Source organism: Anastrepha ludens, chromosome 3, assembly GCF_028408465.1.
Source record: "Anastrepha ludens isolate Willacy chromosome 3, idAnaLude1.1, whole genome shotgun sequence".
Classification (NCBI taxonomy): domain Eukaryota; kingdom Metazoa; phylum Arthropoda; class Insecta; order Diptera; family Tephritidae; genus Anastrepha; species Anastrepha ludens.
This window is the reverse complement of record NC_071499.1, coordinates 36,474,051-36,499,308: the sequence shown is the minus strand read 5'-3', so window position 1 is coordinate 36,499,308 and position 25,258 is coordinate 36,474,051. Positions and strand designations below refer to the sequence as shown.

The window sequence follows — 25,258 nt, the reverse complement described above, 5'->3', positions numbered from 1 at the left end:
CGGGGGTGTTAATTGAATGAAAAATATCTATTTTTCTCTGTTCTGCCGGAAATTGGTGTTTGGACATGGATTTTGGCCAGAGCACTGGGGCTTTGTTGGCCATTCTTTTCCACCACAGGGATTAGTCCACGAGGTCTTGCTGGACTACTGGTGCTGGAGACATACCACTGCGTAGCGTTACTCTGGGGTAGAGGGAAAGGAAAGAGCAGAAGAGTGTACAAGGAAATGTCCTGAGTTGGACCCTCAGGGAGTAGTAGGGGACATAAGTATTCCTTACAACGAACTGTACACTGCGATTGACTTGAGCGTAGTGACGGAAACCAATAAAAGGTAGTCTCTGACTATTACCTGCAGAGTCTCCAAAGCGCTCTGGCCAAAACTGAACCTTAAAAGAACAAAATGTCTGCTTGGATTCAACAAATCAATTGCACTATCGGCATCCTAGCCCATAGAATTAGTGTACCTGGCATGACTTCTGCAGACGTTGAAGAAGAAATTGAGTCGGTGCACCACCTTTTCTGTGAATGTCCTGCACTTCAAAGAAGCCGTGCGAAATATCTTGGCGATCATTTTTTTCTAAAATTCGGGACACGAGGTTTATGAACGGCCCCTAACCCCTTTTTCACAGAAATGAAGAGAAGTAACGCCGTCCATGACACTCCTCACCAATCCATTACGCAGGCTGGATGGTGGCCACGCCGATCACTTGCGTCTTTAGAAGTTTCAGCGTAGATTTTATGGTTTTGCTTATTAAAAACTTCTTCAACAGTGAACATTTTCACAAATATGAAAAGAATATTTTCATGACTGATCGTGCGGTAAATAAACATTCTCGAAATATTAAAGTTTTTTAGCAGTTCGGAAATCTCACAAAGCCCTCTTACCACACCTTTGTAATGCATTCACTGCCATGCGATTTTCCTTGCCTCCCCACTCCATTGTTAACAAGCGGAATTTGCCACGAAACTGAGTAAAGTTTAAGAGTAGACAACGCAAACGGACCAAGAGCAAAAATGACAGAACTTTTTCCTATGAATTTTTCTCGCTGTATCCATTGTAAAATTTTTCACAGAATTTACGGCAAGACTACGTGTATTTCACTTGTACATAATCTTTATCTAAGTCTAAGCAGATCAATAACAATAGAAACTTTGCTATTCGTAAACTGAAGTCACTGTTTTTTTGTTATTATTACCAGGACGGGGCTTAGCAGTGTGACCTAGAAGTTCTATTATGCTCCCATCATGGATTCAGAATATTTCTCTTTTAGTTATTATTTTATTTATAAACTTTTTATATTTTTTATTTTTTTATATTTATCTTATTTTTAGGAGTTTCATTTCCTTCTCTGATAAAATACCGTAGACGTATGTTTGTTACGCTTATGCGCTGTTTTACTGCTTTATTTTATGCACTTAACTAATAAATTACAAGCAAAAGTACATAAATTATAACAAAACTAAATTTGAAATTTCTTTTACAGAGACCACTCATAGGGAAAATGGATGCACGATACGCCAGGCACGGTGGTTTCTGTATGATGAGCCAAAAATTTGCCGACGCACCCCATAACGTGAGTTTAATGATATTTAGAATTAAGCGAACTCGTAAAGTATTAATCGTAGATTCTCACACAAAATAACACACACAAACATACGTTACTTATAATACACACAGTCCGGTTCACTTGACTACAAGCAAAAATTTGTATAGAAGAAAATGGTTATTAATTTCGTAACATAAGAGGTTCTACTTGATTTGTGGGTTGACTTGAATAGAGACCCTCTATTTTCTTGCATTATTTGCGTATGAAAGCTTTGAAAAGGCATCGTTTTCTAGGCATTCATTGAGTTTAGTGGAGGACTTCTTAATTCTAATAAAATGGGAAAGCAGAAAAGTTTAACAGATCGCGAAAAAGGACAAATCGATATCTTGACCTCCGAGGGACTTTCAATGCGCCAAATTGCCAAAAAAATTGGTCCAAGTCCAAAAGTTGTGGATCTTTACATTAAATAAGGTGCCTCCTATGGTAAGAACTATTATACCCACAAAGGCAGAACTGCGATTGCTTTGACATCGAAGGATATCCCCAAAATAATTAGGATTGCATCAAATTCCGCCCTTCCAACGGCAAAAATGAAAGAAATGGCAGATGTTGCGCCAGGAAATCCAACGTACGATGGGTTCTTCCAACAGCGACACATCTGAAACATAAAAAATAACAAACAGAAAAACATTTTTGAATCAATTTTGCAAAAAACGCCGGCTTGATTTTGCAAGAGACCACATGGCTTGGCTTACGTATAAGGATCCCGGTGAATGGAAAAAAAGTATTTAGTGCCAAAAAGGGATTCAATATGGATGAGCCGGATGGATACAATTACTATTTCTATGACCTTAAAAAGGAGAAGAGGTGCTTGAGTCAACATCACAGCCGTGAAGGTGGTTTTATGGTATGGGATGCAATATCGTACTATGGCGCGTTCGATTGGAAATTGTAGACTAAAAAGTGACTAGACTAGGGAAACAGGTCTCTGTTGGGATCATCTTTTTCCAAGATTCGTGAATCACTTGGGTCTATTAATTGGATCTTTCACCAGGATAATGCACCTGTACACACTTCAAGTGTGCTCAAAGCATGGATTGCGTTCCAAAACGTTTAATCGTTAGTATGGCCAACGCATTCCGAAGATTAGAAATTATTGAAAATCTATTAGGATGACTTGCTGGTAAAGCTGAGAATGGATAACAAATTGAAGGCAAAAATGCTTCAATTCGAATCATTAAAATGGGCTGGTCTGAAATTTCATTACACACTATCTGAAAAATTTGTATAAATTAATTCATCAATGAATTTACGAACTAATTTATAAACAAGGTGGCAGCACAAACTATTAAGCTTGAAATAATAAAAGGAAAAAATGTAATTTCCTATATTTGATATATATAAAAATTTTTTTCTTATTTGGTTAGTGCCGCCATTCAAGTGAATCAATACATCAAACCCAATATTGCAGTTGCTGAAGTTTTACTGCTGCGAAATACCTTTAGATGCAATAATATTTTGATGCTCGTTTATATTCGAGCAAAGTACAGTGTTCACTTGAATTAGTAAGGGTTGGTTAATGGTAGTAAAGGGTGAAGGTATGCGCCTTTAGCGCTGCGACCATATTGATCTATTATCCACCCTATGCTGTCTGTTGACTGTTAAGTATGCTTATGAATTGTACCAGCTCCTTCTGAGGGAGTGATTGGAGGTCTTCATCTATAAGCATGAACTTGTTTAAAAACTTTTTCCTTCTATGCGTCAACCCCGGACATTCGATGGTGAGATGTTCTATAGACTCCTCATCTTCGCAGCAGAATCTGCAGGTGCTGGTGTTAGTTATGCCTAATTTATGTAAGTGTTTGTTGCAGGTGAAGTGACCCGTGAGGGCGCCTGTGAGAGTGCGAATGCTCTTTTTGTTTAACGTGAGGGCCATGTTGGCTCTTTTAGCATCGAAACTTAGGAACTTTTTGGAGTCTAAGACCCTCTACGTTCTTCCAATGCTGATTTATTAGAGTTTTGGCCCAGTATTTTACTTTTTGTTTTAGGCTGTTTTTGTTAAATCCAAACATTGGACTAGGTCCGATGAAATTTACATCTGCCCCTTTTTCGGCTTGAAAGTCTGCCTTTTCTTTGCCGTCATATCCCTCATGTCCTGGTACCCAAATTAATGAGACATTGTTTTTGGATGTCAGGTTATTGAGTGCCTTGTGGCATTCTAAGAGAGTTTTTGAGTTGTAGGTATAGCTCTCTAAAGCTTTTAGAACTGATTGGCTGGCCAAGAGTATTCTAATATTTACTCTCTTGTGGTTTCTACGTTGCATGATGTTTGCTGCTTCCATAGCTCATTGCGTATAATTCCGCTTGGAAGATGGTGGTGTCCCTGGTGAGAGTGAATGATTTGTGGATTCTGGGCCCCACTACTCCTGCTCCTACACCATAAGGTGTATTTGATCCATCAGTGTACCATTTTTGTGAATCATCATTCATCCATTTTGAGCTTGTTTTCAACTCGTTTCTCTCAAGAAAGGTAGCTGTGTATCCTTTTGTGAAACAGAGGGTTGGGTCAATGTGGTCTGAGACTTGAGCCATGCTTATGGTGTTTTTGACTTTGTTTAAAATGAAATTTTTCTTTCATGTGTAGCATGAGTGCTTGCGTAGCTGCTTCCTCTTGGATTGCTATATGAAGTGGTGGGAGATTAAGGAGTGCTTCCATGTCAGCTGTTGGGGTAGTTCTCTCAAGCCTTTGTACTTTTTCCATTTTGGTTACCGCTGTTTTTTGAATAGATTTGCTCCACCATACTAGTGCCGCATACAGTATGATTGGTCTAACCATTTGAGGGTATATCCAGAGGGCCATACTAGAGCTAAAGCCCAGGCACTGAGGCACTTGAATTAGTAAATCCTTGTCTTACTGGAGATCAAATATGGTAGCTTTAATAACCATTTGCTGCCATCAAAATTATAAATTAGTGCCAATAAGCAAATAAACCGGACGGCAGATGTACATATATAAGTGCGTGTGCATACCCTTCTTTTTTTGGTAAGGTGTTTGAAATCAAAATGTCAGAAACAATAAAGGTGTCGACACGCCAATGGTATATAGGCTATGCTCCCAGTAACATATTAAAACATTCCTCCTTCTCGGCGGATTTGTACCCTGGAACCACATTAGCATTTCTTTGAGCCGCGTTTATGTCTATTGGCACAACAGGTTCTGCTCCAGTGTAGCTTTGGAGACTTTATGCCATCGATAGTATCCACTCCTTCCACTGTCTTCGAAAGCGGATGTGGGCAGAATGAAATATCAGAGAATGTGCAATAGTCCGAAACTCACACTGCACTAGTAGGAGCCGCAGACCCAACTAGTCAGCCAAATGTCTTTTTCCCACACAAGCAACTGGCCAGTCTAATGCTAGTTCAATTTAGACAAAAAAACTAGTCCAAACTCACTAGTTTGAGATTACAAAGTGAAACAAAAAACTAAAATAAATTCAGGAACCCAAAAATGAAAACCTTTTTATTACCTATAATTGGATCCATCACTTTACTCCGGAATGAAAACGATCATCATCTGAGTGAACAGCAACTGGTGAACCTCATCCAAAGCGATCGGAACACGAGAATTGGCTGGAGGTTATGGACTCGCTATTTAAGGATGTGCGTGGAGTAATATTCATGAACTATCTGGAAAAGAGAAATACCATCAGCAGTGAATATTACAGCGTTTAAGGGCCAAAATTACAAATAAACGTCCGCATATGAGAAAGAAAAAAATTTTGTTTCATCATGACAACGCACCATGTCACAAGTCAATCAAAACAATGACAAAACTGCATGAATTGGACTTTGAATTGCTCTCACATCCTCCGTATTTGCCAGATTTGGCTCTCAGCGACTACTGGCTGCTCGCAGACATAAATGAAGAGGTTATTGCTAAAACTGAGGCCTATTATATAATAGAATGTGTAATCGTGTTAATAGTTAACAAACATACCCAACAAAAAGCAAAATAGTGTTGAATTCATACGAAGTAGGCTTGCGTAAATCGTTTTGTAAGTGGCACAAGTATAGTCCTTTTCGAACCAGTTCGATTTCAGCCACGGAATTCAAATTGTAAATTAGTATTTTTTCTGACTAGTTTGGCGTTTCACTGCAGGGATGCATGCACATTCATACAAAAAAGGATGGACTACACGCATTGCATACCTTGCATACGCGCCAGAGTAAATAGTGACATGGCTAGTAGCCGAGAGTGACATGACAAAAGGTTAATGCGATTGTGACAGTTGCATAAATGAAATAATAAAGAAGATGAATAAATGAGGAAAAATTAAAAGAAATCCTTACCGAATGCTGTTGGCAAAAACCACGCGATACAGAAATGAAATGCGCGCAACAACGCTTGCGAAAAGTCAAAAGAGCAGCACTGATGAGCACGAACTTTATATTTATAAAGAGCCATTCTGGTTCTGATAACAGTCAGGCTGCTAGAGGAAGGCGAAAAGAACGAAGCTTTGTAGCGACAAAAAGCTAAGGTGTCACAAATTGAGTTGAAGAACAATAACGTCACACACAAACAGATGCATAAATAAATAATTTTAAAAGCAGAAAACTGCCAACAGTCACCATGTATACACATAAATACATACATACAGTCAATCACAACTTATTTAATACAGAGACGATTTTTTTGCAAAGTGCTCTATATTTCATAATATTTGGGAAAACAGGATATGCAGATATTTTATTCATTTTATTTTATTTTATTTTATTTTATTTTATTTTAATTTATTTTATTTTCTTTTATTTTATTTTATTTTATTTTATTTTATTTTATTTTATTTTATTTTATTTTATTTTGTTTTATTTTATTTTATTTTATTTTATTTTATTTTATTTTATTTTATTTTATTTTATTTTATTTTATTTTATTTTATTTTATTTTATTTCATTTTATTTTATTTTATTTTATTTTATTTTATTTTATTTTATTTTATTTTATTTTATTTTATTTTATTTTATTTTATTTTATTTTATTTTATTTTATTTTATTTTATTTTATTTTATTTTATTTGAGCTTAATCCATCTCGGCTATTGCCGGAGATTACACATCCCGGATAAAATTTTCAAGGGATTGTGCTCTGGTGGAGCGTAGTCCAAGTTCTACGTCCATGCGATTACTATTGCTTAAATATTTAAAAATCTACGAACTATTGCACATGTGTCCAGTATGGTCGACTTCTGCATGTCTTCTAAGAGGTGTTGGCAGTCATACTTCTTCAAGTTTTTTATTAAATGCTTAGGCACTAATCCAGTGGAAGATATAATTATTGGTACTATATTAACTTCTCTCGCTTTGTACATCCGTTTAAGTTCTATGGCCAGAGCTGCATACTTCGATACTTTGGTGGAGTATTTGCCCCTTTTAAGGGGCACCGCTATATCGATTACTTCGATCGTTTTATTTGTCTTGTCGAACAAGATAATGTCAGGTTTGTTGGCAGCTGCTGTTTGATCTGTGGATATAAATCTGTCCCAGTACAGTTTAAAATTTGCATTTTCGATTATTGCCTTTGGTTCATATTTAAAATACAAGACTTCTGCTTGTAAGAGACCGTGTTTGATCGCAAGTTGTTGGTGGAGGATCTTTGCTATATTGTTATGTCTCATGACATATTCACGGGGGGCAAGTACGCTACATCCAGCAATTATATGGTCGATTGTTTCACCGTAAATGCCGCACCTTCGGCATCTATCTTCTATTGCCTCGCCATGTATCGACCTTCGGAAATTCCTTGTTGGAATAACTCGGTCTTGGATAGCGATTGCGAAACCTTCTGTTTCAGAAAATAGTTTTCCTCTTTTCAACCATAAATTGGATGACTGTGCGTCTATCCATTCCATTTCGAGATCATGCGGATGGGCACCGTGTATTGTTTTTGCCTTCCATGCTGCGATCATTTCTGCTGGGGATTTAACCCCCTCAGGTACTGGGATATTCTGCTCCATCAGACTTAGCGGGGTAAAGCCATTATCTGCCATAGCGATAGCTTTAAATAGATGGGACTCGCTGCTTAGAAATTATGTACGTAACTTCAAAGTTTGCGAAAAGTGTAGGCGCGCTATATTAATGATTCCTCTCCCACCAACGTTTCGAGGAAGCGATATTCTTTCCACAGCGCTTTGAGGGTAATGGCTTTGGAACTTTGTGAAAGTGGTGCGTATCAGCGTTTCAATCCGAAGGATGTCTGTCTGAGACCATTTTATTACTCCAAACGAGTATGTCAAAAGGGGTATGGCCCAGGTATTGATTGCCTTGCATTTATTTCCACTGTTCAGACTAGTTTTTAATATAGCTTTCAGTCGTGCCTCAAAATTTTTAATGAGGTTTTGCTTTACTAGCGTGTGGTTGATTCCTTTAAGTTGCAGAAATCCTAAATATTTATAAGATTCGCTGCTATGCAAGTTGTCTATAACGATATTTTGGTCTACTGCGTAGTTTTCTTCGGATTCATCAAGCTGACCTCTAATCAAATGTATTATTTTGCACTTATCTGGTCCAAATTCCATTCCCACGTCATCGCTAAAAGCTTTAGTGGCATCTATCAGCTCATATAGCTTATGCTTACGCTTATGCGTACGCAAACAGTACAGTTTCAAGTCGTCAACAAACAGAAGATGGTTGAACGTGTGCTCTCTTACTTCAGTTTTGAGTATAAAGCCATTTTGTTTAAGTGTGAGAAGCCTGCTAAGTGGATTGAGACCAATGCAGAACCATAACGGGCTTAAGGCATCCCCTTGGAATATACCACGTTTGATTGAAATCTGTTTCGAAACAGTTCCATTTAGAACCAGTTTTGTATTCCACTTGCTCATTAAGCGGCCCAAGAGGGCAACAGTGGCAGCATCGATTTTGTATATTCTTAATATCTCTAATAGGTAATCATGCGGCATTGAATCAAAAGCTTTTTTGTAGTCAATAAACGCGACGCTTAAATTCCGCCTTCTTCTCAGAGCTACTCCTGTGATAACAGTGTCTATAATAAGCTGATCTTTACAGCCCATTGTGCGCTTCCTGCAACCTTTCTGTTCTTCACATAAAATGCTGTTACTTTCACAGTGTTCATATATTCGGTTAGCGATAATTTTCGTCAAGAGTTTGTATGTCGTGCTCAAGCAAGTAATTGGGCGGTATTTTGCTGGATCAGCAGATGGTGCGTCCTTTGGAAGAAGATAAGTTACTCCGGCAGTGAGAAATTCTGGGATAGCAGCTATATTTTTCAGTAGCTCGTTGTAGCATCTTGCGAGTGCTTCGTGCATTACTGAGAGCTTTTTAAGCCATATGTTGTGTAGCTGGTCTAGGTCAGGGGATTTCCAGTTAGCTGAAGTACATATATTATTCTTTATTTCTTCTGCTGTTATGTCGTAGAAGTGCATTGGTGCAACGTTATCCGCTTTTTCTTTTTCTTTGGCTAACCAATTCGCATCAGCATTGAAGAGTTTTGCTTGTGCCCATATTTTCTCCCAAAACTGCTCTAACTCTTGTTGTTGTGGATATAATGTCTGAGATTCTGCATTGCTGTTTTGTTGCAGATTTCTATAAAAGCTTTTTTGATTTTTGTGGAAAAGCTGGTTTTCCTTCCGCCTCTGATTACTTTTGAGGTATCTTCTTAATCGCTTTGAGTAAGCGGCGAGTTGCTGTACTTTCCTATCAATTATCTCTGATAATTGGTCAAGGCCCACAGTCTGAGGCTTAAGCGGCGCGATGATACTAGATACATGCCTTAACAACCTTTTAGATTTAGCCCCATTTTTAAATGAAGTAAGCCTCCCTATAGATTCTCTTAGACCGGCAATTCGTGTTTCGAGTCTTCTTTGCCACCTGGGGACTACTGGCGTTTTTTGCGTTGTTTTATTTTTAAATGTCTGTACCTTTGGGTGCTTCCCCAGTAATCGTACAGTAGTAAGAGCAGAAACATAAAAGAGAGTGTTAACATATTCCAAGTTGGTGCTATTGGCGACATATGCTGGCAGAATTTTCGAGTTAAGTGTTTTAACCACTTCGTTTAATTTTTCCGATTCGCCTAATCGGGGTATCCTTGGTCTTAGCAAAGGATCCATACCTTCATAATTCGCCAGATAATTAAGGAAAATATCTTTCACCTCCCGTTCTTCATTAGTTTCTGGACCATCGCTTTCAATACTTTCATAGATCAAGTTAAGTTCAGGTTGTGCGTTGGTAAATTCCGCTAAATCTTCAGGCTGTGGGTTGCGTGCCTCGGTTATCTCTGGTGTTATTTCTTCTTCGCTTCCTTCCACTCCTCGTAGCTCGTTGCGTATTGCACTTTTAATTTCCTCTTGCTTTTCTTTTCTTACATATTCGTGTTGGAAGATTGCTTTTTTTCTTGTAGCAAGGCTATTTTCGGTTAGCTTCCCATTCAGATGTCTATATCTTCTCAGAAACAGGTCTAGCATTCTCTCACGATAGGTCGTCATGTGCTCCGGTTCTTCACAATTTGTGGAAATGTAGTAGCAGCGCAGGACATATTCATTCATTTCCGTTGTCCATTGAATACGCTGTCTAACACGGCCTGCTCTTGTGGTCCCAAGATTAACTTGAGAAACACTTGTCGCAGTGTTGGGGTTTTCGTGTTGTTGTTGTTGTACCACTGGCGACTCCGCTATCTGATGCCGATGAGCAGAGCCCTCGCCGGCAGCCGTGGCTTCTGCTGACACATATCCTCGCTCGGCTGCAATCATTAGATTCCTCTATAATGCGGCTCTCCGTTTTTCGAAACGGGTAATTGCATTTTAAACCTTCTGCCAGGTGGTTTACAGATTTCCTTCTGGGTTAACTGTGTCCTTCAGACATGCATTCACACAGCCGGCATGTTAGGCATTTTAGCGGTATGTTTTCTTCTTCGCTGAAACTTCGGAGCCGTGGAGTCGTTACTTCCAGCACCCCTCGGTGAGGGATGTCCGTGCGGGGTTATTTTATTTTATTTTATTTTATTTTATTTTATTTTATTTTATTTTATTTTATTTTATTTTATTTTATTTTATTTTATTTTATTTTATTTTATTTTATTTTATTTTATTTTATTTTATTTTATTTTATTTTATTTTATTTTATTTTATTTTATTTTATTTTATTTTATTTTATTTTATTTTATTTTATTTTATTTTATTTTATTTTATTTTATTTTATTTTATTTTATTTTATTTTATTTGATTTGATTTGATTTGATTTGATTTGATTTGATTTGATTTGATTTGATTTGATTTGATTTGATTTGATTTGATTTGATTTGATTTGATTTGATTTGATTTGATTTGATTTGATTTGATTTGATTTGATTTGATTTGATTTGATTTGATTTGATTTGATTTGATTTGATTTGATTTGATTTGATTTGATTTGATTTGATTTGATTTGATTTGATTTGATTTGATTTGATTTGATTTGATTTGATTTGATTTGATTTGATTTGATTTGATTTGATTTGATTTGATTTGATTTGATTTGATTTGATTTGATTTGATTTGATTTGATTTGATTTGATTTGATTTGATTTGATTTGATTTGATTTGATTTGATTTGATTTGATTTGATTTGATTTGATTTGATTTGATTTGATTTGATTTGATTTGATTTGATTTGATTTGATTTGATTTGATTTGATTTGATTTGATTTGATTTGATTTGATTTGATTTGATTTGATTTGATTTGATTTGATTTGATTTGATTTGATTTGATTTGATTTGATTTGATTTGATTTGATTTGATTTGATTTGATTTGATTTGATTTGATTTGATTTGATTTGATTTGATTTGATTTGATTTGATTTGATTTGATTTGATTTGATTTGATTTGATTTTGTTTTATTTTATTTTATTTTATTTTATTTTATTTTATTTTATTTTATTTTATTCTATTTCTCAACACAAAATACAAAAAGTGTCCACTCATTTCGTTATAATGCAAAAAAGCACGCAAAAACATACACATAATTCATGCCACAACTGAAATGATACAGTTACCGCTATTCCTGGCGCAGGTTTCAACAAACGAAATGGTATTTTTAGTATGCGAGTGTTTGTAAAGTGAGTTTGGCATAAAGCAAAATTAAATTTTATGTACGCTCGTATTTTTCTTTTCTTAACAATGGAACCGCGTACTTTGATAGAAAAGCGAAACTTAGTTTTGAAGCATTTTAGAAAAGGAATGTCTCATTGAAAAATAGCTGAAATTATATATTTACGTTCGTCAAATGTTAAGCAAATTATTCAACGCCTTATGCTTGACAATCGTATGGTAGATAAGAGACGACAGACTCCAAATAAAACTTTCGCAGAGAAAGATTCTCAGTGGTTAGTGCGCCAAGTGAAGAAAAATCTAGCAACAAGTGCTCCAAAGTTAACTTGAATGGCCCACAAGGATTTAGGTAAGACTTACGATCCAGAAACTGTTCGAAGAGTACCGCGGCAAGCAAATTTAAATGGTAGAATTGCCCGTAGTAAACATTTCGCAGGTGCACAGAATGGAAGTATGAGATTGCAGTTTGCGCGTGACCAACTAAATAAGATCCCAGCATTTTGGAGGACAGTTCTTTTTGCAGACGAGGTAAAAATAAACTCATTTGGACCCGATGGCTGACATTTTATATGACGCGAGGCCAATACGGAGCTGAAATCCTAAAACTTGCGAGCTAGTATAAAATACGGCGATGGCAATTTTATGGTTTTGATTATTCATGTCTTCAAATGGAGTGGGAAATTTGCCCTTTATCAAATAAATCATGAACAAATATGTTTATTTAAAACTTTTGCAAGAAAATTTGGTGCAAAGCGCTAGAAAATTATAAATTGAAGACGGCTTTCTCTTTTATCAAGATAACGACCCTAGGCAAAAATCACAAATAATGCAAATGTATTAGGTTGGGGAATAAGTTCATTACGTTTTCATATATTTTTTATTTTCCAACGACTTGTTTGCTCTTTGGCAAAGGGTAAGTATTCATGCGATAGAACTCTTTCTGCTCTACAAAACTATTTCAATTGTATTTTTGGAGTTACTTAGTTTTTTATTAGTTTTGAAGCTAAGAAATGGAATACACAGGAGGCAAAAATCAACATTTTCGACATCTATCTACTCTTCTATGCTTTTCATCGAGGTCAAAAAGCTGCCGAAGCAGCCCTGGACATTTGCGACGTGTATGGAGAAGCTATCAAAGGCGAGTTTTCAGCAAGGAAATGGTTTGTAAAATTCAAAAATGGTGGCTTTGACGTCGATGATGTCGATGACACGTCCCGCAGCGAAAGACCTTCTGAATTCGATGAAGAACGCCTCAAATCATTTTTGCAAGGAGAACGATCACCTAGCCAGTTCTGAATTGGCGGAAAATATGTACTGCAATCATAAAACGGTTCTCAAGCATCTTCATTCAATGGAGTTTACCGAAAAATTGGGAGCCTCGGTGCCGCACGAACTCAACGAAAAAACAAAGAAAATCGCCTTCAAAGCGCTTCTCAGCATCTCGCCTGCCATCAACCAACAGGCGATCATAAATAGCGCTTTCGCACCGAATTGTCACGGGAATTGAGAAATGGTGCTCACACATCCAAGTGAAGCAAAGAAAGGAGTGGATGGCTCCAGGAGATACGGCAAAGCCGAGAGTCGAGCCGGATTTTCATCCATGATCAAGATCATCTGTTTGGTGGGACTAGGAGTGCATGGTGTACTGGGAAATGCTCGAAAAGAATACCACGGTCAACAACGAGCTCTATTTTGCCCAGCCACACTGCGTAAATGAGGCTATTCCACTGAAAATAGCTGATCAACATGGTCAAACCATACTCCTTCACGACAACGCCAGGCCCCATGTGGCACAAGTCGTCAAAGTCGCACTACAAGAGCTCGATTGAGAGCCCGGATTCTCCAGACCTTACACCGCCCGATTATCATCTTTTCCCGTCCCTGTCAAACCATATGAAGAGTAACACAGAGATCCTTAAAAACTGGCTCAGCAACTTCTTTGATACCAGACCAGGCGGTTTTTGGCGGAACGACATCAACAAATTGGCCAAGAGGCGGGAAGTGGTCGTAAACAGCAACGGCGAATATGTAATTGATTAACTTAGAGATATACTTATTGTTTTTTTTTTTGTTTAAATAAAAGTCTTCGTTAAAAATGCTACGAACTTATTCTCCAACCTAATAGTTAATATTCAAATGTCCCCACATTGCGGAAACTTCTGCACAATCACCGGACTTGAACGTCATCGAAAATTTGTGGTTGGTTTTGAAGGCAAATATAAGAAAATTTGACATCCATAACAAATCTCATCTGAAAAAGGCGATACTTGACGAGTGGAACAAAGATAGTACAAAATACTCAAAAAAATTGGTTGTCTCCATGCCACGTAGACTGCAAGCTGTTATTGATAATAAAGGATACCCGAAAAAGTACTAAATACCTTAAAATTTTAAAAATTGAAAGTAAATAGATGTTCTTTTCTAAGTTGCATCATTTAAGCTGTGGCGTGAATTTTCTATATGTTTCTGCTTGTGTTTTTGCATTACAATGAAACGAGTGGACACTGTTTTGTATTTTATGTTGAGAAATGAAAAAAATAAAATAAAATATCTGCATACTCTGTTTTCCCATTTTCGCAAAATATTGAGAAATATAAAGCACTGTATGAAATAAGGTGTGAGTGACTGTATATATACACCCTACAGCAAATATCCTACGATTAAGCCATCATTCACGCCTTTTGTATTAACGAAAAACACTGGTTGTATTTTCTGCTTCTGCTATATATATATATATATATATATATATATATGTATCGGGTGTTTTTATAAGAGCTTGAGAACTAAAAACGATTAAATTATATACATATGTATAACTGTTGCATACACCTTTTTTGCCGAGTTACACCTTCCTAGTTGTGGCGTGCGTCGTGATGTTGTTCCACAATTGGAGGTGCCAGTTTTATGCCGCTTCCGAATGCCAGTTTTTTTTTGACAAAGTTTTTTGAATGCTTCGAAAGATTTTTTTATTTTTGTTTTGCGTATTTTTTTGACAAAGTTTTTTGAATGCTTCGAAAGATTTTTTTATTTTTGTTTTGCGTATTTTATTTCGTTATTTATTGTAAAAAAAATTGTTTTCGTCATACGAGGTTCGTTCAAAAAGTTGTCAGCTTTAAAAAAAATGGTGTTCACATGGACAATGGACAGATGTAGTCTTTTCTGCAAAACCGATCTTGATGAAATAAAATTGAATTAAATTTGAATGACGTAAAATTAATGTCGCTATCGTGCGAAGTAGGATCATTTGGGAAAAACATTTTTAGTATTTTTTTCGGGCCTTTAAATTCAAAAAAGGATCAAAAAACGGGTTTTCATCTTTGAACGTCCGCCGTTTTGTTAAATTTTATTTTTGTTTCCAGTATTTTATTTCGAGATTTATTGTTAAAAAATAAAAATTGTGTTTTGGCCATATGAGGTTCGTTCAAAAAGTTGTCAGCCTTGAAAAAATTTCTTCACATGGACAATAGGCACAAATATAGCCGGTTCTACTGAACCAAATTTGATAAAATAAAATCTAAATGGCATAGAATTGATGTCGTTATCGTGTGAAATACGATCATTCCAATTTTTAGGATTTTTTTCGGAACTTTAAAGTAAAAAAATCAAAACAAAAGGTCAAAAAACGGGTTTTCATCTTGGAACGTCCGCCATTTTGTCAAAATTTTGTTTTTTAAGATCGCAGTTCCACGATTTTGACATTCACGCTGAATAAAATACTTTTTGTATTTTTGATTTCAGACAGCTGTGAGTTTCGGAATCCGAGTCGACAGCGACATACCTGTTTTGGAAGACCATTTTTTGAAGGCTGAAAACTTTTTGAATGAACCTCGTATGGCCAGAAAAAAGTTTTTATTTTTTAACAATGAATCAAAAAATAAAAAATATTTTTCCGTTTCCGTTTTACACGCTTTTAATGCTTTGTGTGCACTGTTCTTGACTGCTGCTTTGTCGACCGCTTTTGAACTTTTGAAGGCTCTTTACCAGCTGAAAAGAGTTTTACATAGTCTAGAGCTGAGGCTGTTGTTAGCTCTCTGATGCAATCCAATAAAATAAAACATGCATATTAATTTTTGCAAAGCAGCAGCATCTTTGAACGATAAAATGCTACGGCACTTTTTAATCACTTTAATAATCTATTTATTTATTAATATTCAATTTTAGTAATTCTGCAACATTTCCTCATTCGGTTTCTTTCAGTACACATTTCCATCGATCATGTTGAAGCCTGGTGAAAAGTACGAGCATGTTGTTATTTATAAATTTGGTGTAAGCACAAATAAACCACCTGCACCCCTGCCGTTAGAAATGGACACAGGCCCCTCAACTTCTGCCGCAGCCCGTGCTCACACCTTATTCACCCAACCAACAGGTGCAATACCCAAGATACGAAAAATTACTATTGTTCCGGGACCCCCAACCGAGGAAGCCCCCAGACATCCAAAACGCATAAAAATGGTGTCGAAAATTGTCCAAACCGATTTATCCGGAGATATTCCAGAGGACGTGAAATTAAAAAAGTTAAAATCCGAACAATTGCAAGCCGATCCTCGTCCCCGGCATTTTGTCATCGATAGCGAAGAATCGGAATCTTCTAACGAAAGTTGCCCAAGAAATTCACCCAAAGGTGTCACAGCCGTAATAATAAGAAAAAAAGCTCCACTTGAGGTACCGGAGGATACCATAATGGAAGTAACCGAAGAAGAATATGATGAGGAAGATTCCATAACTGATTCCTCCATAAGTTTAACACAAACTAAAAAAAGGATCACGCATCCAACATTTCCGTCCCCAGTGGCAATGGAAGATTCTGACGAAGATCCCGTAGCTGAGATGGGCGAAATCGCCATACCCCGTAGAGCCAAGTTAGCTAAAGCCGAGTCACCTAAAGCCGAGTCACCTAAAGCCGAATCACCTAAAGCCGAGTCACCTAAAGCCGAGTCACCTAAAGACGAGTCACCTAAAGACGAGTCACTTAAAGATGTCTCAATGGAGGTATCCGAAGATGAACCAACAGAATTTTCCGAAAGAGACCCATCAGAGTCATCCGAAAGTGCTCCCTTTGAGGTATACCAAATGACTCCAGCCATGATGGTCAAAAAGGACTCACTAGATTTAGCCCGAAGGCGCCAGGCATTGCGTAGAGACTCAACCGATTCTGCCAAAGAAAGAAGGGCAAAGAAACGAGAACACTAATTTAATAAATAACAACAGAAATCCAAATCAAATGAAGCTAGCACTGATATAACTACTGCCTTCCAACTCTCGCATGTTAAAGCATATCCATGAAGAGGTCATTCGGGAGAATATAAATATTTTCAAGGAACTTTTAATGGCTTTAGACAAATTAGGCCGCATACAATAAAAAAAGATATATAAAATAATTTAAATAAAAGAACAAATTAAATATTAATATTAAATATTGTTTCATTGTGTAGAAAGGGATGGAGCTGCATTTCTTCATGTGCTATTTCGAAAACCCTTTGGCCCCAATACGATATACGAAGTACTCAGAAAGTTCTTTGTACTCCTCGCCATTCAATTTCCAAACTCGTAGCTGTATTTACCGGTCACTGAACGATCGGCACGCACGCGGAAAAGCTAGGGTTACCATTTAACTCCCATTGCAGAAGCCGTGGGGACCTTTCAGAGAAGGAGACTGTAGAGCGTTTTCTCTGTAAATGTTCAGGTTTGCCAGCTAGAAGACTAAGGTCACTGGGAGCTCCTTTTTTCGACAGCCTGGGGCAGTGCGCCAACCTAAATCCAATTAATCTTCTCCACTATATTAACAACTTTGGTAGGTTGTAGATATCTGCATGGAGGTCTCATAATGTTATCAAAGCGGTTCTTTAGTGCTACTTGAGGAGTGGCAGGTGCACTTCACCATTTCACCTACCTACCTAGAAGTGGACAGAGGCATGTATATATCAAAGTAAAGAAAACAGTAAACACTATATGGGCCAAGTAGAACTAAATTCAATTTCAGTGAATAATGGCGCACAAATTCACCAAGTGCGCAGTACTGGACTGCAAAGGTCTGCTGAAACCCTTTTGTTTAAATTTAACAATCAAAGCAAAAAATGTATGAGTCTCCTATGGCACGGAATTTGTCAGTCCCCCACAAGAAAGCAGCATAAAAAATCAGCAACATTTCAATAAATTTCACTTTGTGATCTAATAATTTGCGATCTTACAATTATTTGCTTTGCAACGGAACGAAATTCTACTTCTTACAATTAGGACACCAGCTGCTACAAAAATATTTCTCTCCATATTTCCTCAACAAATTCAGAAGTTCACCGGCGTCGAACAGTCCAACAAATTTTCGGCAGCTAACAAATATTCTCCAAATTCTGCTCCTTTCAGCAGTCTTAACAGGCGCACAGAAAAGATCAGCCTCGCCCTGTTTTGCTAACAGCCAAGAAGCAGTAAAACTGTTTGTCAAAAATTTTATTTCATTTCACTTAGCGCGATAATTTCGATACATATGAGTTTCTGACCAGTTGAACGGAGCAATATTACCTAAACTCAATACTCACTACTTACTGGACAGTAAGCAGCTGCAAAATACTAGGTTATTCAATAAGGTTTGCGGTTCAATAAGAAAAACACAATTTTATGCTTTGAAATACACTATATCATTGAGTATAGTCTCCCTGAATATCATTGAACTTTTGCCAATTAGATTTCAGCTTATGACTTCCATCCCTGAAGTCAGAAGCTCGAAGTGCAGCAAAATACGCTTCCACAGCTGTTATGATCACATAATTTTCTTTTACAAACTGAGTCTCCTATCAAGAATTTTTTCCTTCAGTTGGGGTTAGAGGTTACAATAATATTAAGAATTTATTTTTTGACCACTTTGCAAGTAATCTACAAACAAAATTCATTTCACATCCGAAAAAACCGATGCTAACACTTTCTTGGCCGATTTTTGGACCCGAACTCGTTTCGGAGAAGAGGAACCAGATTCACACTACTTTTTATCGTCTTGTCTTGACCCAAGTCTCCTTCATGGTGATAAATCGACGCACAAGCAACGCATCCACTCTATCCTTTAGGAAACCGAAAGTGCTCTAAATGTTGCCTTATCACCGCAAAACTGATTGAAGAACCTTGTAGTAAATTTGATTTCTCTTTTCTTTTTTTTTTGATATTTTTGGTATTTCATTTGCCATACATGGGTAATCAATGGCCAGTTCAATTGTTGAGAAGAAATAGGTTTGATCTGGCCAACTTAGCACAATTCTATCTGCCGGTCGAAAATGTTTATTATTTATTTTACAACTTGCTGTAAGTAATATTTTTGGGTACCACATTTTCTATCTAACAACTTCTATCTGCTTTCTAGTAGAACTGAATTGCAATGCGCGATTTAAATTAGATTTTTCAGTTGTGCATAAAGGTATAGGTTAGGATAGGTAAGATTATGGTGGTAGTCGGTCTGCACGACCAACTCACTTAGACCTTACAGGTCCGTTTTGACACCACTGTGCTACACGGGAACCCCATTTGCCTTCCTTCATGGAACAATTTTGTGGCTCTTATGAAACGTAGAATTGATCCCAACCCCTCGCCAGACAGTTCTGTAAGAGAATTGAAAAAGTGTTTACCTAGGCAACTTGCTCTGATTTTAGCTAAGGCTGGACAATTGTGAAGGAAGTGCTCAACTGTTTCTTCCTCTTCCTCATCTCTGCAACTTCTGCAATATCCATAGGAGAAAACTCCTAGTCTTGAGGAATGCCTGCGAAATAGCCATTGACTGGTTAAACAAGCCACGACCTTCGGCATTCCTGTGCAACATTTAGTCTTAGTAAGGCCGCATTCATTGATTTGATGGCCGCTTGGCTATCCGAGAATATATTTATAGTCGATTTTGTTACGGCAAGCGTATTTAGATATGTAGCCGCTTCTTTTATAGCTAGAACTTTTGCCTGATAGACGCTGTAGTAGTCTGGTAGTCGAACGGATAGTTCCAGTCCTAATTCCTTCGAAAATGCTCCATAGCCAAACTTATCGTCTATCTTGGAACCATCTGTATAAAAATTTAATTCCCCCTTCTCCATGGCCTTGGTGTCTGCCCCTCCGTTCTTGACGGCATACTCGTCTTGAAGATCCTTTCAAAGGTGAGTCTAGGGATAGAGTAGTCTATTTCTTGTTTGTGACTATTCAGAGAGTGCAAAATAGAGGCGTGGCCAAACAACCGGTCTTTCAATAGCGCCATACTTTTGAGTCTAAGCGCCGAGGCGGCGGCCACGTGTTTCCCTGCCAGATTTAGGGCAGGTAAATTGATTAGCACTTCCAGCGCTTTGTTTGGGGTAGTCCTTAAAGCGCCAGAGATGCATAAAAAAGCTGTTCTTTGAACCTTTCATGATTTTAGCGTAAGTCGCATTTTGAGCAGATGGCCACCATACAAGTATTCCATACATTAATATTGGCTTAACTACAAAAGTATAGGGCCGGTGCGTAACACGAGGTGTTAGTATCCATTTGATACCGACCGCTTTTTTGCAAATATATAATGCATCGTTGGCCTTCTTTACTCTTTCCTCAATAATAGATTTCCACGTGAGTTTCCTGTCTAATATGAGTCCTGGGTACTTGACATTCTCTTTCAAAGGAATCTCCACACCCTTAAAAATTAGTGGGGAGATTATAGGGAGCTTATGTTTCTTTTTAAAGAGAATTATTTCAGTTTTTGAGGGGTTTATATCGAGTCCCCTGCTCTTAATCCAGCTTCTAAGTGTGGTCATGTTAGAGCGCAGAATATCCATAAGGGTGTTAGGATATTTGCCTTTAACGGCAATTGCTAACTCATCTCCGTAAGCAGTGAAGTGGCAACCCCCTCTTTCCAGGGTCAGCAATAGGAAGTTTACTGCCAAAATCCAAAGAAAAGGGGAGAGGACTCCGCCTTGCGGTGTGCCTCTGCAGACCTGTCTGCTTAGAGTAGTGCTGCCTAATTTAGCCGTACCTTTCTTTTGACGAGCATATCTTCTATCAGGTTCAACTCCAAAATCTTCTATTGAATCTACTATAGCGCTCGCCTTTATATTGTTGAAGGCGCCTTCTATATCTACGACAGCAACCAATGAACACTCTTTGTCTAATAAGCATTTTTCCACCAACCCGACGAGTGAGTGTAAGGCGGTTTCTGTAGACTTCCCTTTAGTATAGGCATGTTGCGCCGAGGAGAGCCTATTTTAAGGCACAACGCCCCGTATGTATTCATCCATTATTCTCTCCAGGATCTTGAGCAGAAAAGACGTTAGACTAATGGGTCTGAAGTCTTTGGAGTTAGTGTGTGAGGACCTACGTACCTTGGCTATGAAGGAGAATTTTGCCTCCGCCCAGCCTAGCGGAATGTAGCCCATGTTAAGATAACTTCTAATGACAATTTTGATAAACGGTAATACGAGTATAATGTGCATAAAAGGATAGTAGAGCTCAGCTCGAGATCATTAATAGATATTTGACAGACGAGAAGCAGCAAGCATTTTTTCCAGAATGTTTTTAAATTTTCGCTAAATATGGGTTTCATGCTGATGAACCCTAATTCCAAACACTACCAGACGATTATACAGTGTACAGAAGCTAAAGGAGCCGCCTTCCGAAAACCGCTATTTTCTTTTTCGCTTTTTTGACAACCGGCTGACGTCATCGCTTGAAGTAAACGACCCAATAAGTAAAGCAAACAAATTGAAGAGGTAGTACTTGTTTGTGTATAATGTTATCGCTTCCTCTTCCTCTTATTATTCTTTTTTATTTGCGTAATAACCGCTTAGACGATTTTAGCCGAGTTTAACAAAGCGCACCAGTCGTTTCTTTCTCATGCTAATCGGCGCCATTTGCAACCTTTAAACGAAGCCAAGTCCTTCTCCAACTGATCTTTCCAACGCAGAGGAGGCTTTCCTCTTCCTCTGCGACCACCAATTGGTGGAAAGCTACCTGGAGACAAGTCGTTAGCTACAACAGAAATATGTTAAATTCATGCCCGAAGTCGAAAAGGCCTGATCAGACCTGGGTCACCAACGGAGGGTTAAATAAACGGAGTTACCGTTAATTATGCAATGGTTAAAACTGAAATATATTCAATGCAAATAATGCCTTAAAAATCTGTAAATATTGTAGTTTTTTTTATTTATACAATATAAATTAAAATTTTTTGACTATTAGTATCCCAGTTTCTCTTTGGTTCGCTGTACGTACATAAGAATACGAAATTTTAATTATGTTTATCGCTGAGCCCATCAGTTTGTCATATTAATGAAATAAGGAATTTGTAGCTGACAGCTTTTATAATTAAAATTAACATTCATTTAATAATCCTTCTTCAGGCTTTTGTTCATTTTTGGGTCTTTCAATATCTTGCTCCTTCTCTCTTTCTCTCTCTCTTTGACTTTCTCCCTCCCACCCTCACTCTTCCACCCACTTTCTCTCCCTCCTTCATTCCCTCCTCCCCCTTCCTCTTTCGCTCTCTCTCCCTTTATTACATTGCGATTAACATAACAACCTTCTCTCTACCCCTCCCTCTCTTTCCCCTCGCTCTCTCTCTCGACCCTTTTCTCAACTTCTGTTACATTGCCATTAACGCAGCTGTATTTATTCTTCATAGCTGTCATCTTACCAATACAAATGAAACTTTTGAATAACCGCTAACCACATTCCAATATTTAATTTCTTTTGTGCTTTCATTGACGCTCTTACCTCTCTCGGAGTGGGTAGTAAATGACACAGCAAACAAGCAGCCAATCAGACGGGCTGCAAAAGACATAAATGGTCATTCAACTTGGCAGGCATTCAATCAAAAGAGAAAGGCAGTCAATCAGCCACAGAACTATACTTGAACCAGCACAATCTGGCTTTTCAATATAAGGTATTCTTCTGCGCTTTTATTAAACAAACAAATCTTATGCATATCAGGCTCTTCCACCTGACGATAATTTTATTATCTGCACACACATACATACCACCACGAATTGTCAATCAAATAAGCCTTTTCGTCAACTCGCGCATCTACTGAGCTGTCACTCAATAATTCAATAAAACTTTTGACGCTTATAATTCCATTCATTCCTGTTGAACCATTTAAGCATTAAGCGAAGAATTGAACGAATTATGACCCAACCAACATTAAATGACACGTTGCTTTCCAAAAGAAAGCCAAAATAATGTTCTTCCGCGAATTGGGATGGAATTGAAAAATGTGATTTTATTGGTTTCATCAGTGCGCTCGGCCATAAAGGGCTGCATTTTTCAATCAACATACATACATACGTATATGTATTTACATGTATGTGTGTATGTATATAGGTACTTATTGCATTTATATTTACTTATTTACTTAAGCATATCAACCAACATTCTCTCCTGTATTGCTCATTACCGTCGAGTTAAGTAAGTAATTGTGTGCCATGCGATAAATTTTACTTAAATAGCGTAAAATAAAGCGTCGCATGATTTATTTTTGTAAGAAAACAATATCCAATCAATTCAGTAGAAGAAGAAAACTCTGCCATCCATTCCACTCTAGTTAAATCCTGTCCTGTGAATATAAATTTTTATTATTCTTATTATAATTATTTTAATTTAGTTTTGAATAATTTTCAATAAGGGTAACAGTACATTCTTTGAACAAAAAGTCATACGAATCAAGGTTCCCAACTTCGTACGAAATTTTAAAAAGTCATTGAAATTCTCAAGTCTTGAATCTGAATTAAAAAAAAACTTTGTAAAGGGTGGTTAAATTTCAAGGGCCGTTGTTGAATGTAAACCAGACCTAAATTTTAAGTTTTTTTCTGCACTTCATTTGACATTTTCCAATCTCAGACTAACTCAATTTGAACCATGGAAAGATACACAATCAAGCAACGCGTTGAAGTTATTCAGGCTTATTATGAAAACGGGCGTTCAAATTAAAATGCACCCACAAAGAGTGACTGTTTGTTGCGGTTTATGGGCCGGCGGCATCATTGGGCCGTATTTTTTCCAAAATGAGGACGGTCAGGCAGTTACTGTGAATAGCGTTCGCTATCGTGATATGATAACGAACTGTTTATGACCCGAATTGGAAGATATGGATGTGGACGATGTGTGGTTTCAACAGGACGGTGCCACTTGTCACACAGCTAACGAAACAATGGCTCTTTTGCGCGAAAAATTTTATGGCCGAATAATCTCACGTCGCGGCGATGTCAATTGGCCGCCAAGTTCATGTGATTTGATACCGTTGGACTTCTTTCTTTGGAGTTATTTGAAAGAAAAAGTGTACGTCGATAAGTCAGCAACAATTCAAGAGCTCAAAGATGAGATAATTCGGCACATTTACGGCATAGAACATCAATTATGCCTGAGCGTCATCGAAAATTTGGACCATCGGATGGAGATGTGCCGCCGAGGCCGCGGCAACCATTTGGCCAATATTTTATTCTATCCGTAATTGAGCTATTCCAATATTATCATAGTAAAGAGAACTGACAATAATTTCCAAAAAAAGTTGTACTTTATTCAAAATCAACACCGGGCCTTGAAACTTAACCACCCTTTAGAATGCAATTTTTATAGCCCATTTAATTTTGGTGTAATGAAGTAAAAGTTTGGAGTGCAACGAAAATCGAATTGATTTGGAATAACTTTTTCTTTTTATCGTATTCTACAGTTTTTTCCCTATGGAACATATTTTGTATGTAGAGAAAAAATTCGAAACTCAAGGCAAAAAAATGCCAAAAATTAACTCCATTTTTGACACACGTCGAACGGTCACTTTATTATATAAAAATGGAATGTGATATAAAACTGTATACTCAGAAGATCGCTGAAAATTCTGAAAAAAAAGTACAATCCTTTTTTTGGAATTTTAATGATAGAGTAATTGCATTGCTCTAACTATTTCTTATACAGGGTGTCCGGTAGCAGAATTAGGCTTTAAATTTAAAGTTTCTCTCTAACCTCTGAGCGCATCAGCGTTAGCTTTGTTATTCGTGCGGATTATTTACTCACGACCTCGCAGTGGACGTAGTGCGTTTGCAATCGAAGAGTATTTCCAAGCAAATGATTCATGTGCAATTCCTTGTCGTAGATTTCGTTCACGTTACAATATTCGGCATTTACATGTCGAAGATTTGATTTGTTTATGAGCGTGAAGTGACAAATGCGGTGGCAAATAATCGATAGCCAGCCGGGAATCAAACACAAATGAAAATATTGAGCTAGTCACTACCAGCTTGCGTGTCAATCCGTGCCCAAGAGAGCAGCTGTCTTGGGACTTCCAAAAACTATTGTGGTAAAATATTAAGGTGGGATCTTAGAATTCTTCTTATTCTTAAAAGTTAATACAGCTCATCGCTCCATCGTTTGCGGTGTTCAAAACTCCAATAATCTTCCACAGAATCTTTCTCTCAAACACTCCAAGTAACACCTCATCGAATATTATCATCATCCAAGTTTCTGTGCCTTACGTTAGGACGGGTGTTAGTTTTGTTCGTCAAGAGAGGACTTTACTACTCAATTGCCAATTTAGTCCAAAGTAAAACCTTTTGCTGACATGATCTTAGAATTCACTACTTCATAATTCAAATCGTACAAGCGCTAACAACTACAATTTGCGCGACTGGACA

The 25,258-nt window shown here is 37.4% G+C and overlaps 1 protein-coding gene across 1 annotated transcript in view; it reads left to right on the top strand.

The window, feature by feature from the left end:
- The window catches only part of LOC128857447 (uncharacterized), a 77,595-nt gene extending 60,530 nt beyond the window's left edge, over positions 1 to 17,065 (top strand). Inside the window, exons 6-7 of the mRNA XM_054093205.1 lie at positions 1,484 to 1,573; positions 15,846 to 17,065. Coding sequence (XP_053949180.1) covers positions 1,484 to 1,573; positions 15,846 to 16,841 — 1,086 coding nt within the window. The 3' untranslated portion in view covers positions 16,842 to 17,065. The remainder of the gene's footprint in view (positions 1 to 1,483; positions 1,574 to 15,845) is intronic.
- The last annotated feature ends 8,193 nt before the right edge of the window (positions 17,066 to 25,258 follow it).